The sequence below is a fragment of the Thunnus thynnus genome, chromosome 17, assembly GCF_963924715.1.
Source record: "Thunnus thynnus chromosome 17, fThuThy2.1, whole genome shotgun sequence".
NCBI lineage: Eukaryota > Metazoa > Chordata > Actinopteri > Scombriformes > Scombridae > Thunnus > Thunnus thynnus.
The window spans coordinates 18,121,773-18,139,934 of NC_089533.1; the positions used below are offsets into that span (position 1 = coordinate 18,121,773).

The 18,162-nt window shown below is 35.3% G+C and overlaps 1 pseudogene and 1 gene segment (V, D, J or C); both read right to left on the bottom strand.

Annotated features, from left to right (window-relative positions):
* Positions 1 to 3,354: 3,354 nt before the first annotated feature.
* The window catches only part of LOC137168334 (uncharacterized), a 55,643-nt pseudogene continuing 40,835 nt past the window's right edge, over positions 3,355 to 18,162 (bottom strand).
* LOC137201485 (immunoglobulin heavy variable 4-38-2-like) lies at positions 6,542 to 7,109 on the bottom strand. The segment is given in 2 exon segments: positions 6,542 to 6,846; positions 6,948 to 7,109. Coding segments are annotated over 2 exon segments (345 nt in total).

The window sequence follows — 18,162 nt, forward strand, 5'->3', positions numbered from 1 at the left end:
TGTAATGAAATCTTACTTTTAAAGATCAGTCATACATCAGTGGTACTCAGATGACTGTGTGTTGTGTAATTGTGAATTAGTTGACCTGAGGACATTAATAATGTGAGACTGTGCAGAGTCTATCAGTGAGGATGAGAGAAGGAGGACATAGTTTTTGTTCATCCATCTTTAATAAAAATACACAACAGCTCCTTTAGGCTTTCTGATGTTCATCTTGAGATTTACTTCCTGTCTGTCGAGATGATGAATTGACACTGACAGACTGAGCTGCAGTCACTGCTGATGGTAAATATCATATAGATTCAAACTGTGTTATTCAAAATTACCTGAATCAAACTCACACATGACTTTTGTTTCAAGTACATTTTAACACCATGTACATGACAAGCAGGAGAATCAGGCTTTAGTTCAGTGCAGGATTCAAGTGTCAGTCAGTTAAGATCAATGAGAAAAGCAGATCTGAGTGTTTCCTTATTGTAAAAGAGGAGAGAGAAACTTGACACTGACCTCTAGTGATTCTGTAAAGAAAACTACAACTTTTTTTTACTCCTTCATATTATGATTCCACATGATTTATAGACATTATGTTGTCTTAATTTACAGAAGGTTTACATGTTTTATTTAAAAAAAAACAAAAAACATCTGTATTATTATTTGTAGTAGTTTGTGTAGGAGTATTAATACTTTATTAATGAATTACCTCATTATTGGGGGCACCACCTCCTTTTTGGTTAGGATTTGTTAGTGCCAGGAGGAAGCACCAACCCTGGTTCAGTTTAATCAATGAATCAGTCTCATAATCGTAAGTTCTTGTCCCAAACAGTGACCTCTGTTTACTGCAGTTCAAAGAAACAAGCAAACACTTTTAGGATAAATGAAGACATTTATTAATAGCTAAACGTCTTGAGGATACATGATAAAGCATAGATAATATAATATATACAGATAATATACAGAAAATAATAAATAAAAAAGGAAAGTAAAATAAATAAATAAATAAGGCCTAAGAATGATAAAAATTAATAAAGAAAATTATTCAGCAAGAGTGGCTCGAAGTGCGTGACTCGAGGCTTAACGTGTTGTACCAGGGAATGCTAAGGGAAAAGCTAATTCAACTTCTCTAAATACGGCCTGCGTCTCCTGAAGTAAAGGAATTTGGTGATTCATGATATTTCTGATTAATAACGGTCCTATCAGCTTGTATCATATTTATAAAACCATTCAAAAACAGTTGAGCAATTTACATGATTCATGATAAGTCAGTTCTTCTAATAACAAACATTAACCTTCATATTAACACTTCACGATGTCTAAGCATACAACCTTCATTAGTTCAACTTTCTCGGACTATTTACACATCTTAAACCATCTACTGAAATAAAGTTTAATCCTATAGTGAAAGGAAATAAAGTTAGGCCACACTAATGCGATTAGATTACTTTCAGAAACATATTTAAATATAATTTCACATAACTTACTTTATAATATAAAAGCATTCAACATAACTATTGTTTAACAATAAAAGCAACTTTAAACTCAAATCCTTCAAATATTATCTTTACATTCCTATTATTTTAGAAACTTCATTCTTTCAACCAAACTACTTGTCTAATTTAACTACTAAAATATGATTGTTTATGAAGTTAATGGATCACAAGTTAAACACTTCAAATACAAATACATGGTTATTGCACATTCATTAACTCTTCACATAAGGGAATTTAACTCTTGTCAATAGAGGAGCAGTATTGTTACCTGTTAGTATAAAAGGATAATACAATCTAAGTCTTCTATCTCTTTAGTAGATAGTCATACACCTATGAAAGTTATACTGTTTTTCTTGTATTTACATGACAAATAACATGATATAAGTTACATGATGATTAGACATTTAATTTACATGAATTTCAGGTTTGTCTCAGATTTGAAAGGGGCTTCACTAAGTCCTCAGGAATGTGGGTTAGTTTATGGCTTTGGTGATAAGAGCCTGTCTTCCATCCATAAGGTGGGAGTTGTTTTCCTCTGGTCCGAGTGGCCTTTAGGGTCAATTCATGATGTTAGTTTGTGTAGTAATTCAACTTATCGAAATGGTTTATTAGGAGGTCTTTCTGAGTCTGTTGAACATCACTGATTGAACCCCCACTTGGAGGGTTGCAGAGGTCAGTTCTGCAGGCCGAGGGTCTGCTCTTACAAACTTCCAGGGAGTCTGTCTCTTATTTTCCTTAAGAATCAAAGATTAGTTAACAGAATTAAAGAACAAGCCATACAAGTACATTTGTATTTTCTTTATTTCATCTTAATCTTAACAGCAATCTTAACAATCACAGGGAAAATGCAAGTAAAATGAATGTAAAAGAAATAGGATATGTTGTAAAAATGTTGATGAGCAATATCTTTTGAACAGACTCCAGCGATGTCATTGTTTCCTCCTGATATTCAACTGTGAACTATAGCAAGATGTGAAGAGGACAGCCAGGGTGGTAGTGAAGTCAGGTCTCCATCAGCAGCATCCATTTAGTCGTACACAGGATCTCAGGTTCAGGTTCTCCTGATGAGTAATAATCAAACACTGAATTAACAACAATTCTATTACCTTAAAGTACTGTTTTCTCTGTGAAAACTAAACTTACACAACAGAGACAATATCGTTTTTGAGTTAGTACATGAAAACAGATCTAAACAGATGACTGCTGAGATGCTTGTGGTTAAGCCAAAACAAATATAAAATATAAATATAAAATATCTAAAAACAGGCACATAGTATGACAAGCACAACTGCCACAAGAGCTGACTAACTTAGCTTCGTCAATGGATTTACAAAAATACACAACATCTTCTTCAGGCTTCCTGCTGTTCATCTTGAGATTTACTTCAATAATAACAGTGAAAAAGTGACATTTATATATTTGATTTGTTAATAAGTAAATGCATCTGGCACAGCCTTTTTCCCTAAAACATATTGTTAAGGGTGTAAAATGCCTCAGTTTCAGGATTGTATGTGGTTTTGATTATGTATTGGACAATCAAAACTTATGTTTCTGAAACAAACAAATCAGTGCTTTTGATTTTTTTAAAAAGAATACCGAAATGTACATTTTTGAATCACTGTATTTACAGAGCAAAATTTAGGTTTCAAATGTAATATAATGAATTCAATCATCAGCATTGTATGAAACCAAAAATAGTCTTTTTACATCATCTGTAAACCTTGCAAATACACAAAAATATATCTTCATCAAATAAAAACATTTTTCTATTTTAGAGATATATATATATGTAGGTTACAAATCAGACTTAAACATTCAGCCAATCACTACTTTTCCATCACTGACAGTTCATCACAATCAGTATTGCAAAAAAGTGATAATAAAGGAATGAATGTTATTGAATGTTATCAGTGGTGGTTCTAGTGGTTATGAATGAAAACAAAAAAAACAAAAAAACATTAAAATCAGCAATTCAGGACAATTATTATTATTGCTATTTAGACCATTGAATGTTCCAAGTCTTTGAGGTAAATAGAGGAAGTAGTTTTTGTATGAGTCTCCTATTACTGTCTCTCACTGTGTCTCTGGCACAGTAATACACTGCTGTGTCCTCAGTCTTCAGACTGTTCATCTGTAGATAGAGCTTACTGCTGGAGTCATCTCTGGAGATAGTGAATCTACCCTGGACTGACTGGGAATAAGAGATAGCAGCACTGCCTGTGTGTATAAAAGCAATCCACTCCAGTCCTTTTCCAGGAGCCTGTCTGACCCAGTTCATATGGTAGCTGCTGAATGTGAATCCAGAGGTTGTACAGGTCAATCTGTGGGATTCTCCAGGTTTTTTAACCACTGGTTCAGATTCTGTCAGAGTCTGACCATCAACACCTGTCAGGAGAAAAAAGAAAACATAACGTGAATGAAATCTGAAATGAATTATATGTCAGGTCGAGATCAGTGAAAATCTTCACCTGCCCAGCAGATAGTTAGAAGCAGCAGTCCTGTCCTATAGTCCATCATGTTAAACTGTGTCCACTGTTCTCTGTCATCCTCTCTGCAGTCAGATAAGTAGAGATGGAAGACTTCTGAGTTTTGCATTGACTCCTCCTCACAGGGAGAAGTGAACTGGATTGGACTGGATTACTTAGTTCTTCTATTTATCACTTTGAGGTGAGGAGTTCAGTCTGAAGTTTCCAGACTGAATTTGTACTTAAGCATAATATATGGTTAATTTAGTGAACTTATAATGGTGCTATGATTTTATTTAAAATGACATTTTAATTAATCTACCATTTATTCATGTATTATTGTAGATAAACTGATTATATTCTAATATTGCATTTTTCAAGGATGAGATTTTACAATAGTTGAATTTGTCTAATAATAGATGAAAACTTATTATCATCCACAAAAACATGAATAAATAGAATTAATTGAAAATTATGAATAGTCTGACATCTTAAAAAAGAATATGTATGTATACTTTTAATAAAACATGTATTACTGTATATGTAAATTCATCATTTGCCAACAGAAAGTGATGTGACAAAAAAATATGTAACAGTATGAGATTTTTGCAGCTGTGCGGAGGTTTGGAGTTTTACATAAAATACTGTCTTGTTGTATCAGTGTTGCACATGTTTGAAGCCACAGACATTCAGAGCCTCTAGAGAGCTGCTCAGATACTAAAATTCAAGTTAAAAAAAATGCTTTAGGTAAGAAGAGAATTAAAATCATTCTGAAAAACTGTTGTTAGGATTCTTTGTTTCAAAACTCAATTAGCATATTATTGGTTCCAAGAAGGTGTTTGGGTGTGAAGGAATTACATCATTTTCCTGAACTAACTGAACTGACGACATTAATCATGTGAGTTAAAGGGGGTCTGATGAGTACTGTAGGATTTTGTACAGCTGCTCAACCAACTCAGTCACTGTGAGTCTCGAGCACAATAATAAACAGCAGAATCTTAAGGCCTTCAGACTGTTCATCTGCAGATACAGCTGCTCTCTGCTGTTGTCTCTGGAGATGGTGAACCGGCCTTGAACTGACTGAGAGTAGTAGATGTAGCTACTACCATCATTACTGATAGTTGCAACCCACTCCAGTCCTTTTCCAGGAGCCTGTCTGATCCAGGCCATGTAGTAGCTACTGAATGACAATCCAGATGTTGTACAGGTCAGTTTGTGGGATTCTCCAGGCTTTTTAACTGCTGGTTCAGATTCTGTCAGAGTCTGACCATCAACACCTGCCAAGACAAAAAAAGGAAAATAATCAGTTGATTTAAGCTGCTAACTTTTTAACAACAACTTCAACTCAAGATATGTGAAGATCTTCACCTGCCCAGCAGATAGTTAAAAGCAGCAGTCCTGTCCTATAGTCCATCATGTTAAACTGTGTGTCCACTGTTCTCTGTCATCCTCTCTGCAGTCAGATAAGTAGAGGTGGAAGACATCAAGGTTTTGCATTGACTCCTCCTTGCAGGGAGAGAGAATTTTTGAAATTTTGCTATATCAATTTCGATATTAAGTTTATAGTCATCATAATTGAGTTTTACTAGAAAAAGTACCTCCTGAACAGATTTTGCTTTGTTTTGTTTTTCTCACAAAGTGCTCATAACATTCAGGATGTCAGGGGGAAAGAAAACCCCAGTAAGAATATAAGTGAAGAAAACTGATGAGAATACATGAAAAATAACAACTCCTCAGTATATGGATGTTATTAATACCCATCTTCTTTAGTCAATAAAAATAAAATGTCCAATTTGAAACATAAACTCTGTTTCTTGTGTCAAACAAATATCAGTGAAAACTACAGTAACCAGTTTGTCTCTCTCTCTGCAGTCGGATCAGTAAAGGTGGAAGACAACCAAGTTTTGAAGTGACTCGTCCTCACAGACAAAACAATGATGGAAGAATTGCAACACCAGCTAAATGAATTTTGATCTGATCTGAATTTTGAAAATTCCACTTAATCAGAATTCTCTTCAAGTGTTGAATTTTGTGTCGCAAGTTTGAGTTACAACCAACTTGTGTTGTTGGATATCAGAGTTTCCCCCAACAAACACATATTTTTAACACTTGCAACAGAATTACCATGACACAAAATAACTTCACTAAAACATGAGATGACATTATGTTTTGTATTTTTTAATCTTAATCTCACCCACCGGGAGATAATTTGGGGAAATGCATGTGGTAATGTTACCTCTTGTATGTCTTTTTCATAAATATAAAAGTTTAGACAAAAATAACATATTATAATTGATTTTTTGTCATAGGAATACATACTGTGATATAATACTAATTAAACCATTAAAGTATCTACAGCACCATGAAATCAATTCTTGTTAAAAATCAATTAACAACATATTTTATACTTTCATACTATAGGTTTTTACATTACATACATTAAAGTTTTTTTCTGTTTATTCTTTGCTTTTTGTAACAGTGAACTGGTATTGAAATCAATAGTGGTCTGAGGGCTCCTCCTCTGGTGGCTTCAGGTTAGAAGTGTTCAGACACTGAGGGGTTTTTGTTCAGGTCTGCTGATGGTTTGTGTTATTGTGGGTCTCTGGCACAGTAATACACAGCAGTGTCTTCAGGCTGCACATTCTGTCCGTTTAGAGTCACTGTGTTGCTGGAAGAGTCTACGTCGATACTGAACTTATTTTTTAGTGAATCCTTGTAGTATGAAGCTCCAGTATATCTACTTCCAATCCACTCCAGTTCTTTCCCTGCAGGTTGTCTGATCCAAGCTGTGTAATAGTCGCTAACAGAATAAGAGACCTGACAGGTGATGGTCAGACGTTGACCTGGCTGCACAGTCACTGAGGCTGGCTGTGTCAACTGTTCACACTTCACACCTGTGGAGGAAAACATGTTGAGTATTGAATCAGTGTAACAACAGTAAACAGTCAGTGTGCTGTGATCATACTGTCAGTGTCTCTGCCTCAGTGAGACTCACAGGATCCAGCAGCCAGCAGCAGCAGAGCTACAGAGAACATGGTTGGTATTGAAGGTGATCTGATGGGAGCTTCTCTTCTTCTGCTGCAACTGACAGCATGATATCAAGTGTTTATAGCAGACAGTGAGGAAGTTCACTTTGCATAAAGAAGGATACTGACAGGCTATAAAAGAAGGATGGACTGTTGTGTCACACAGAGTCCACTTGGAATTGTGTTATTAGCATTTATTTTGACACATACAAATGTATTATTTAAAATAGTAACTTAAAGTTAATGTTCTTTCATTCTCCACAAAACTTCTAACACAAGTCAGACAAATGCATTTAAACTCAAATAAACAGACAATTCAATTGTTCCATTCTGCCTCAGCTACAGAGAACATCAGAGATACACAAGCGCATGTCTGAGATAATGAAGATGTTTTATCAGATTGTCTAACCATCATTTCTGAAATAATATCATATAATTTCTTCAAACCTTCTCCTGTCCTTAATCAGGATCTTATCTCTGTCAGGTAGTCGAGTAATGTACACTGGATTGTCCAAATTTGTAGCCCATTGTACAGGTTCAGTTATTATCTGACTTTCAAGGGAAAAAGCCGCAAATTTCTGGCAACAAATTAAACAATATAAAAGTGTATGCACCCTTTCTCTGCTTAAAGAGTTTAAATAAACACTAGTTAGTCCTTGGCTCTAGTAATGCTATGGTTTCAAAATAGATAAATAAGTATAGTTCTGCATTAGTGTTATTTGTAGTAGTATAAAAGAAGAAGAAGAAGAATTTTAACATTTATGATGAAGATGATCTCAGATTATTCCACTTTAACATGAATTCTTACCCAATTTAGATTCAGTCATATATTCTGATCAGCAGTATTTGTGGGCCATTTATATATTATTCATAAATGTCAATTTACAGTATATTTGTAATTTCAGACCTACTGTACAAAACGATTTATGGGACCATTATTAACCATTACTTTTATAAAAAGGTACATATAACCCTAAAAAACAGGAAGTCATAAACACCAACATCAGCTGTTGCTTTCACAGTGTGCATTCATGTGTGTGTGTGTTTACATGTTTAGAGGTGTTGTCATTATTCTCCTTAGTTAGTTTTATTCCAAACCATATCTTCTACTGCCACCTATAGGTCTTTGTAAAAACATCATCTGTGGAGTTTTTGTAAAGCCTCTCTGCTTACTTTAACCAGTGTGTATTTGGCACAGTAATACACAGCAGAGTCCTCTGGCTTTAAGTTGGACAGTCTCAGATACACCATGTTGTTGCTGTTATCTCTGGTGATTTCTATTCATCCTTGCACACTGCTGGAATAATCAGTTCCACTTGCATCGCTATAAATGCGCCCCATCCATCCCAGCGCTTTTCCTGAAGGTTGTCTGATCCAGTGTATACTGCAGCAGCTAAATGTGAAGCCAGATCCCCTGCAGGAAAGACTGAGAGTCTCTCCAGGCTTTTTCACCACTGAACTGGAAGGAATGGACTCCATACTCTGACCTGTACAACCTGATGAGATGAAAGGAGAGATGAACCACAGAATAAAATGAGACAAACAGTCATCTGGGAAGTTTTCTGGTATCAGTGACTGATCATCAGTTGATGCTGTCTGATAAAAGATAAAACAACAAGAAGCAGGAGAACTCACAGGACAGAGAAAGAGCAACCAGCAGAAGAGTGAGTGTGTTCATCATCCTGAGGCTGGAGATGTGACCTCTGATGCTCCACAAGAACAACAAGACCAGTCAGCAGGACAGATGTACACTGCACACACTGAAGATTTGCATCAGAGTATCATGGGGAGGGAGTGGCTCATTTACTGGAAGTCTGTTATAGTTGAAGTTATGACTTGTCCTTCCATGCGGAATACAATATCAAATCCAGAGACCCAAAAATAGTCAGAAAGACTGTCTGTATGGTACATGTTAAGTTGAACTCATGTATCAATGATATGAGGGAAATTAGGGTATTTGTTCTGGCCTGCTGGTGGTTTGTATCACTGTAGAGTTTACATGTGCACAGAAATAAACAGTTGTGTCATCAGGCTGCAGATTCAGTTACTGTCACTTTTCTAGGAGAAAGGTTTGTGTGGTGAAGAACTTGTTCTTCAGAACATTATTTGGATCAATTCTGCCTCCTCCCCACCAATTCAAAATCCAATCCATTGGTTTTCCTTCACGCTGTCTGATCCAACCTGTTGCATAGCTGCTATCAGTCAGAGAATAACCAGAGACCTGACAGATGATGGTCAAAGACTGTCCAGGCTGCACAACCATTGAGTCTGGCTGGATGAGATCAATACTGTACACACCTTATTAAAATAACTCAAAAGAAGAATTTGAATTGCTGACAAACACACTTAGACTGATGATGAAAGCAAAATTTTCTGTAGTTTGACTAATTACTATAACATTGGTTGGTGGTTTATGATTCAGATTGAATGTTGTTTATTTTCAAATAATGGCGTTTTGGGAGAGAAGCTGCATTTCTTTAGACTGATTTCTTGTCAGATGATGAGCTTTTGAAGACAAGTTGGCAACTGAATTTATTTAATTAATTGAACAATTTAATGTTTAATAATGTATAATACTGTCATTCACTGAGTTTCACTGAGTGTCATGTATCAGTGATTATAATGTCAAAGTCTTTACATAGATGGAAACAGTTGCTGCCAAATTAAATTAAGACAAACATTTAGAAAAATCTAAAGGCTGTTTCTCTCTTTACTGTAACAGTGAACTAGTGTTGAACTCATTAGTGGTCTGAGGGCTCCTCCTCTGGTGGCTTCATGTTACAATTGTTCAGGCACTGAGGGGTTTTTGTTCAGGTCTGCTGATGGTTTGTGTTATTGTGGGTGTCTGGCACAGTAATACACAGCAGTGTCTTCAGGCTGCACATTCTGTCCATTTAGAGTCACTGTGTTGCTGGAAGAGTCTAAGTCGATACTGAACTTGTTCTTTAGTGAATCCTTGTAGTATGAAGCTCCAGCAAATCTCATTCCAATCCACTCCAGTTCTTTCCCTGCAGGCTGTCTGGTCCAAGCTGTGTAATAGTTCCTAAATGTATCATTTAAAACAGTAACTTAAAGTTAATGTTCTGTCATTCTTCACAAAACTTCTAACACAAGTCAGACAAATGCATTTGAAGTCAAATAAATAGATAATTTAATTTTTCCATTCTGCCTCAGCTACAGAGAGCATCAGAGATACACAAGAGCATGTCTGAGATAATGAAGATGTTTTATCAGATTGTTTAACCATCATTTCTGAAATAATATCATATAATTTCTTCAAACCTTCTCCTGTCTGTAACCAGGATCTTATCTCCACCAAGTGGTCTAGTAATGTACACTGGATTGTCCAAATCTGTAACCAATTGTACAGGTTCAGTTAATATCTGACTTTCAGGGGAAAAAAAATCATAATTTTCTGGCTACATATTAAACAATATAAAAGTGTATGCACCCTTTCTCTGCTGAAAGAGTTTAAAAGAACACTAGTTAGTCCTTGGCTCTAGTGATGCTACGATTTCAATATAGATAAATAAGTATAGTTCTGCATTAGTGTTATATTTAGTAGGAACAAGAAGGATCCTGCAGAAATTCTGACACTTTTAATAGGAACACATATATTATGATGCAAGTTTATGGAAAAACTATTATTATTTAGAATTTTTTCTTACAGTTTTTGTTTTTTATTCTTCACAACACAGACAAACACATTTACAGCAACTGACAATTTAAACTCTTTTCAGACATGGATTGACAGGCACTCAGATTTACATAAAATTGACCCTGCTGCTTATTCGGACATGTGACTGACACAGTAAAAAATCAACAAGATTAATGTAAAGAGGTGCATGTCTAAGAGGAGCTTTAGAGATCAGAGCTGCATGTGGGAGGAAACACAAAGCTACAAAAGAACATGTTTGAGTTAATAAAGAGAGACTGTGTATTCTGAGTGTTTAATGATGTTAAACTGACATTTTTCTGGAAATACTGAAAGTAAATTTTTTGACTTGGTTTGACATGATGAGTTTTTTTTACGATGTTGCTCCATTGTCACTTTTATATAGTGAAATTGCAAATTGGCAAATATCAACTTTGGCATTTTAATGGTTTCAGTGTTGCAGATATTTGAGCCTCTAGAGAGCTGCTCACATACTGAAATTCATGTAAAAACAACAACAAAAAAAGTTTTTTTTTACATGAGAAGAGAAATCAAATCTTTATTAAGAGTTATCATTAAAAATGATGCTCTCTCTCAGGAAATGTACTTTAAAAAACAAATTATAATATCACTGGTTCCAAAAAAGATGTTTGGGTCTGAAGGTATTACATCATTTTCTTAAACCTCCTGAGCTGACAAAATACATGATTCATGTGAGTACAAGGGGGTGTGATGAGTACTGTAGGATTTTGTACAGCTGCTCAACCAACTCAGTCACTGTGAGTCTCCAGCACAATAATAAACAGCAGAATCTTCAGTCTTCAGACTGTTCATCTGCAGATACAGCTGCTCTCTGCTGTCGTCTCTGGAGATGGTGATCCGACCTTGAACTGACTGAGAGTAGTAGATGTAGCTACCACCACCATTGCTAAAACATGAGATGAATCTCACCTCAGATAATTAAAATGATTTTCATGAACATGAACAAAAACCAATGGCTGCCTACAAGAAAGGACATCTAAAATCTGATGAACCATTTTTAAAAATGGTGAATATTAATCTACAATATGCAGAGGACTAAGACATCAAACAACCTGTTTAATTTATAATCATTAATAATAGTGCAGAGGAGCAAGAAAGAAGTAACACTGTTGTTAGTTGTTTATAACTTTATCTTATTTTAATACCACAGCCTATTTAACGTATTTACAGTTTGCTAATATTTTGATCTACTGAGGTCACCTGTAATGTTTGTATCTATACTGGAGACAGATCGTACTAAAGACTGTGAAAGTGTTTTGTAAAGCTCTTGTATTCTCACGAGTAAAAGGAGAAAATGTTGTTGAAATATAAATACTGCAGGAAGAGAGAACACTGTTTGGTAAATGCCTCTACTGTATTATTTAATATTATTGTAATTATATATCATAATAAGTCATGTTATTTCGTTTTACTTTTTTCACGGTTAAATGTGTTCAAAGACTGTTTCCTATTATTGTAACAGTGAACTCAGGCTCTAGCCATTTTGGTGCCCTAGACGAGATAAGGATTTGGTTCAAGGGTCAGTCTGTTAATATCAATGAGAAAAGCAGATCTGAGTGTTTCTTTATTGTAAAAGAGGAGAGAGAAACTTGACACTGACCTCTAGTGATTTTATAAAGGAAACTGCAACTTTTTTTCACTCCTTGATTTTACGATTCCACATAATTTGTCGACATTATGTCTTAATTTACAGAAATGCTAATCATTCTTAAACATCTCTATTATTATTTGTAGTAGTTTGTATTTTCTTTATTTCACACCCAGACAAATGTATCATGAAAGTTGATGTTTCTCATGTTTAGTAAAGAATATTTTTGAGGAAAAAACAACTTTACATAATGCAGAGACAAATGTTGCTGTAATTTATTACTAAACATATTCGATTACTAAATGCTACTAGCCCAGAAGATGCGTATTGTAGGATTTTGTACAGCTGCTCAACCAATTCAGTTACTGTGAGATGTAAGCACTGTCATATCTGATAGTTGCAATCCACTCCAGTCCTTTTCCAGGAGCCTGTCTGATCCAGGCCATCCAGGAGCTGCTGAATGACAATCCAGATGTTGTACAGGTCAGTTTGTGGGATTCTCCAGGCTTTTTAACTGCTGGTTCAGATTCTGTCAGAGTCTGACCATCAACACCTGTTAAGACAAAAAGAAAATTGTTACTTAAGTTTTTAATTTTTTAACAACTTCAATTTAAGATCTGTAAATATTTTCACCTGCCCAGCAGATAGTTAAAAGCAGCAGTCCTGTCCTATAGTCCATCATGTTAAACTGTGTGTCCACTGTTCTCTGTCATCCTCTCTGCAGTCAGATAAGTAGAGGTGGAAGACTTCTGAGTTTTGCATTGACTCCTCCTTGCAGGGAGGAAACAACTGGATTGGATTTGTCCATCATTTAGACCTGTTGTTTGTTGAACTCAGACTATTACAATGTATAGTCAGAGTTGTGACTCTTGCCAAATTAATTAATACTTTTATGCAATGTGAATTTAAAATTTGTCCTGAATTTGATTCTGAAGTTACATTTTTTGCTCTGAATTGTTGTTGTCTGGAAATAGATTTTTGTTGCATCATCAAGGTTTTGCATTGACTCCTCCTCACAGGAAGGAGAAAGCATGGTTGGATTTGGCCGTCAAAGACCTTGCTTGTTGAACACACACAATTTTAATTTTCTGTACAGTGAGAGTTGTAACTAGAAACTAATTTTATTCATGCAGTATGGAAATGAAATTTGTCCTGAATTTGAATTGTCTTCAGAAGTTACATTTTCTGCTCTGAATTTTGATTTTGTTAGATTTTGTTCTTATAAATATTAGATATTAGAAAAATCCCCAAACAGTACAAGCTACAAGCAGAAACATAACACACAACTAAAAACTCTACCAGATATATTAAAAAAGTTTTGCTGCCAAATTGTTGAGATTCCCCCAAAACAAATTCATATGATTTCTTATCATTGTAACACAAAATCTCAAATAACTTAAGTAGACATTATATGTTGTTTACCTCAAACTAAACCTATAATGTGATTTTCATACTACAAGAACTGAAACCAATGGCTGTTTGGACATCTAAAAAACTGATGATGCAATCTCTAGAATAATAATAATAATTATTACTTATTTATGTAGAGAAGCACTATTCAATTATTCATATGTTGCATTGGACAAAAGTATCTGCAAAATAAAAGTTTTTTTTTTAAATGTTACAAAGTGACTTATTGTAAAACAAGGATAATAATAATGTAAGATTAAAAAAATAACAAAATCTAAATTATTATAGATGGAGTGAAATGATGAAAAAATGGATTGTATGTTAATTGTGAAGCTGAATTTGCAGATAAATCCCCCTTTGAAAAATATGTTAGTGGTTGAGTCACATGGTTTCTGGGTATTTGTGCAGGTCTGTTGGTGGTTTGTATCACTGTGGGGCGACGTACACAGTAATACACAGCTGTGTCCTCAGACTGCAGATTCTGTCCTTTTATTGTCACTGTTCCAGCAGAAGTGTCTCTGCTGTAGCTGAACTTGTTCTTCAGAGCATTATTTTGTTCCAAGCTGCCTCCTCCCCACATGTGGAAAATCCAGTCCATTGGTTTTCCTTCACGCTGTCTGATCCAACCTGTTGCATAGCTGTTATCAGTCAGAGAATAACCAGAGACCTGACAGGTGATGGTCAAAGACTGTCCAGGCTGCACAACCATTGAATCTGGCTGGATGAGATCAATACTGTACACACCTTCAGTGTTTCTAATGTGTTTATTAGTGTGAATCCACTGAAAGCTCCTCACAGGATCCAGCTGCCAGCAGCAGCATCAGAGCTGCAGAGAACATGGTTGATGTTGAAGCTGAACTGATGTGAGCTCTTCTGTCCTCTCACTGACGCACACACACGCACTTCACTTCCTTATGAATCACATGTATTTGCATATTGTTGAATAAACAATTGTATATTGCTTATTGTTACTTATATTTATCAGTTTGAGGTGAAAGGTTCAGTCTTTCTCCTCAAGTTCCCAAACTGAATATGTACTTAAACATGACATATGGTTAATTTAGTGAATTTATAATGGTGCTATGATTTTATTTAAAATGAAATTAAATAATCTACAATTTATTCATGTATTATTGTAGATAAACTGATTGTATTCTAATATTATATTGTTCAAGGATGAGATTTTTCAGTAGTTGAATTTGTCTAATAATGGATGAAAACTTATTATCATCCACAAAAACATGAATAAATAGAATTCATTGAAAGTTATGAATAGTCTGACATCTTAAAAAAGAATATGTATGTGTACTTTTAATAAAACATGTATTACTGTATATGTAAATTCATCATTTGCCAACAGAAAGTGAAGTGACAACAAAGTCATGTAACATGAGTTTTCTGCAGCTGTGAGGAGGGTTGTAGTTTTACATAAAATACTGTCTTGTATCAGTATTGCACATGTTTGAAGCCACAGACATTCAGAGCCTCTAGAGAGCTGCTCAGATACTGAAATTCAACTTAAAAAAAAAAAATTAAAAATGTTGCTTTAGGTAAGAAGAGAATTAAAAATCTTTCTGAAGAACTGTTGTTAGGATTCTTTGTTTAAAAACACAATTAGCATATTGTTGGTTCCAAGAAGGTGTTTTAGTGTTAAGGAATTACATCATTTTCCTGAACTAACTGAACTGAGGACATAATTCACATGAGTACAAGGGGGTCTGATGAGTACTGTAGGATTTTGTACAGCTGCTGAATCAACTCAGTCACTGTGAGTCTCGAGCACAATAATAAACAGCAGAATCTTCAGTCTTCAGACTGTTCATCTGCAGATACAGCTGCTCTCTGCTGTTGTCTCTGGAGATAGTGAACCGGCCTTGAACTGACTGAGAGTAGTATGTGCTACTACCACCACCACTACTAATTTCAGCAATCCACTCCAGTCCTTTTCCAGGAGCCTGTCTGATCCAAGCCATCCACTTGCTACTGAATGACAATCCAGATGTTGTACAGGTCAGTTTGTGGGATTCTCCAGGCTTTTTAACTGCTGGTTCAGATTCTGTCAGAGTCTGACCATCAACACCTGTCAAGACAGAAAAAGGAAAATAATCAGTTTCTTTAAGCTGGTAACTTTTTAACAACAACTTCAACTCAAGATCTGTGAAAATCTTCACCTGCCCAGCAGATAGTTAAAAGCAGCAGTACTGTCCTATAGTCCATCATGTTAAACTGTGTGTCCACTGTTCTCTGTCATCCTCTCTGCAGTCAGATAAGTAGAGGTGGAAGACATCAAGGTTTTGCATTGACTCCTCCTCACAGCAAAGAGAGAACTGCACTGAACTTTCAACATTCAACATGATAATGAAGTTTTAATACAAAAAAGTAACTCCTGAAAAAATGTTTTTCATAGTGTTATACTTTGTTTTATTTCTCTTATCTTTTATCTCTCTCACAAACTTTTCATAATTCATATTCAGAACTTCAGACAAAAACCCCAGTAGGCATAAAAGTGAAGAAAACTGATGAAAATACCTCAAAAATATGTAACCCCTCAGTACATGGATATCATTTATCTCTATCTTCTTTAGTCAATGATAATAAAATATCCAATCAAAAATATAAACTCTTTTACTTTGTGTAAAACAAAAGTCGCAGTGGAAAGTAAACAATTTGTCATTTTCTTTGCAGTTGGATCAGTGAAGTTGGAAGTCAGCCAAGTTTTGAATTGACTCGTCCTCACATGGAGGATAGAATTTGGTCTTTTGTTTGCTGTGCAAAACAAAATGTAATAATCTCAACACAAGCTAAATTAGTTTTGAATTAGGCAATCTATATTTGAAACTTCTATTTAATCAGAATTGTCTTCACAAGTTGAATTTTGTGTTTGAAGTTTGAGTTGCAACCATCTCGTGTTGTTGGATATCAGAGTATCACTCAACAAATACATATTTTTAACACACTTGCAACTGAATTATCATGACACAAAATCTTAACTTTGCTAAAACATGAGATGAATCTCACCTCAGATAATTAAAATGATTTTCATACACACGAACAAAAACCAATGGCTGCCTACAAGAAAGGACATCTAAAATCTGATGAACCATGTTTAAAAATGGTGAACATTAATCTACAATATGCAGAGGACGAAAACATCAAATCACCTGTTTTAATTTATAATCATTAATAATAGTGCAGAGGAGCAAGAAAGAAGTAACACTGTTGTTAGTTGTTTATAAATGTATTTTATTTTAATACCACAGCCTATTTAACTTATTTACACTTTGCTAATATTTTGATCTACTGAGGTCACCTGTAATGTTTGCATCTATACTGGAGACAGATCGTACCAAAGACTGTGAAAGTGTTTAGTAAAGCTCTTGTATTCTCACAAATAAAAGGAGAAAATGCTACATTTCTTGTCCTGTTCAGTCCTTCCTCTAATTGTTAGTCCAGACTGACAAAAGTAATTTATGTGGAGCCACAAACTAAAATTAAAAGTGTCATAAAGAAAGATTATTTATGTTTCATTTCATGTTTGATGAAGAGCTTTTAAAGTGTAGCTGTCAACTGAAATAATGCTGCAACAAATTCACCACTTGAACTATAAGGAAGAGAGAACACTTTTTGATAAATGCCTCCGTTGTATTATTTAATATTATTATAATTGTTGTTTCTTTCTTGTATTGTAACAGTGAACTGGTGTTAAAATCATTAGTGGTCTGAGGGCTCCTCCTCTGGTGGCTTCATGTTACAAGTGTTCAGGCACTGAGGGGTTTTTGTTCAGGTCTGCTGATGGTTTGTGTTATTGTGGGTCTCTGGCACAGTAATACACAGCAGTGTCTTCAGGCTGCACATTCTGTCCGTTTAGAGTCACTGTGTTGCTGGAAGAGTCTAAGTCGATACTGAACTTGTTCTTTAGTGAATCTTTGTAGGCAGAGCCTCCAGTATATCTACTTCCAATCCACTCCAGTCCTTTCCCTGCAGGCTGTCTGATCCAAGCTGTCCAATAGCTGCTAAGAGAATAAGAGACCTGACAGGTGATGGTCAGACGTTCACCTGGCTGCACAGTCACTGAGGCTGGCTGTGTCAACTGTTGACACTTCACACCTGTTAAAAGAAGAAAATGTTTTGTGACAAAATATCAAAATAGAGAAGAACTGCTGACTATGACAAATCCAGAATCCAGACTCACAGGATCCAGCTGCCAGCAGCAGCAGCAGAGCTACAGAGAACATGGTTGGTATTGAAGGTGATCTGATGGAAGCTTCTCTTCTTCTGCTGCAACTGACAGCATGATATCAAGTGTTTATAGCAGACTGTGAGGAAGTTCACTTTGCATAAAGAAGGACACTGACAGGCTATAAAAGAAGGATGGACTGTTGTGTCACACATAGTCAACTTGGAATTGTGTTATTAGCATTTATTTTGACACATACAAATGTATTATTTAAAACAGTAACTTAAAGTTAATGTTCTTTCATTCTTCACA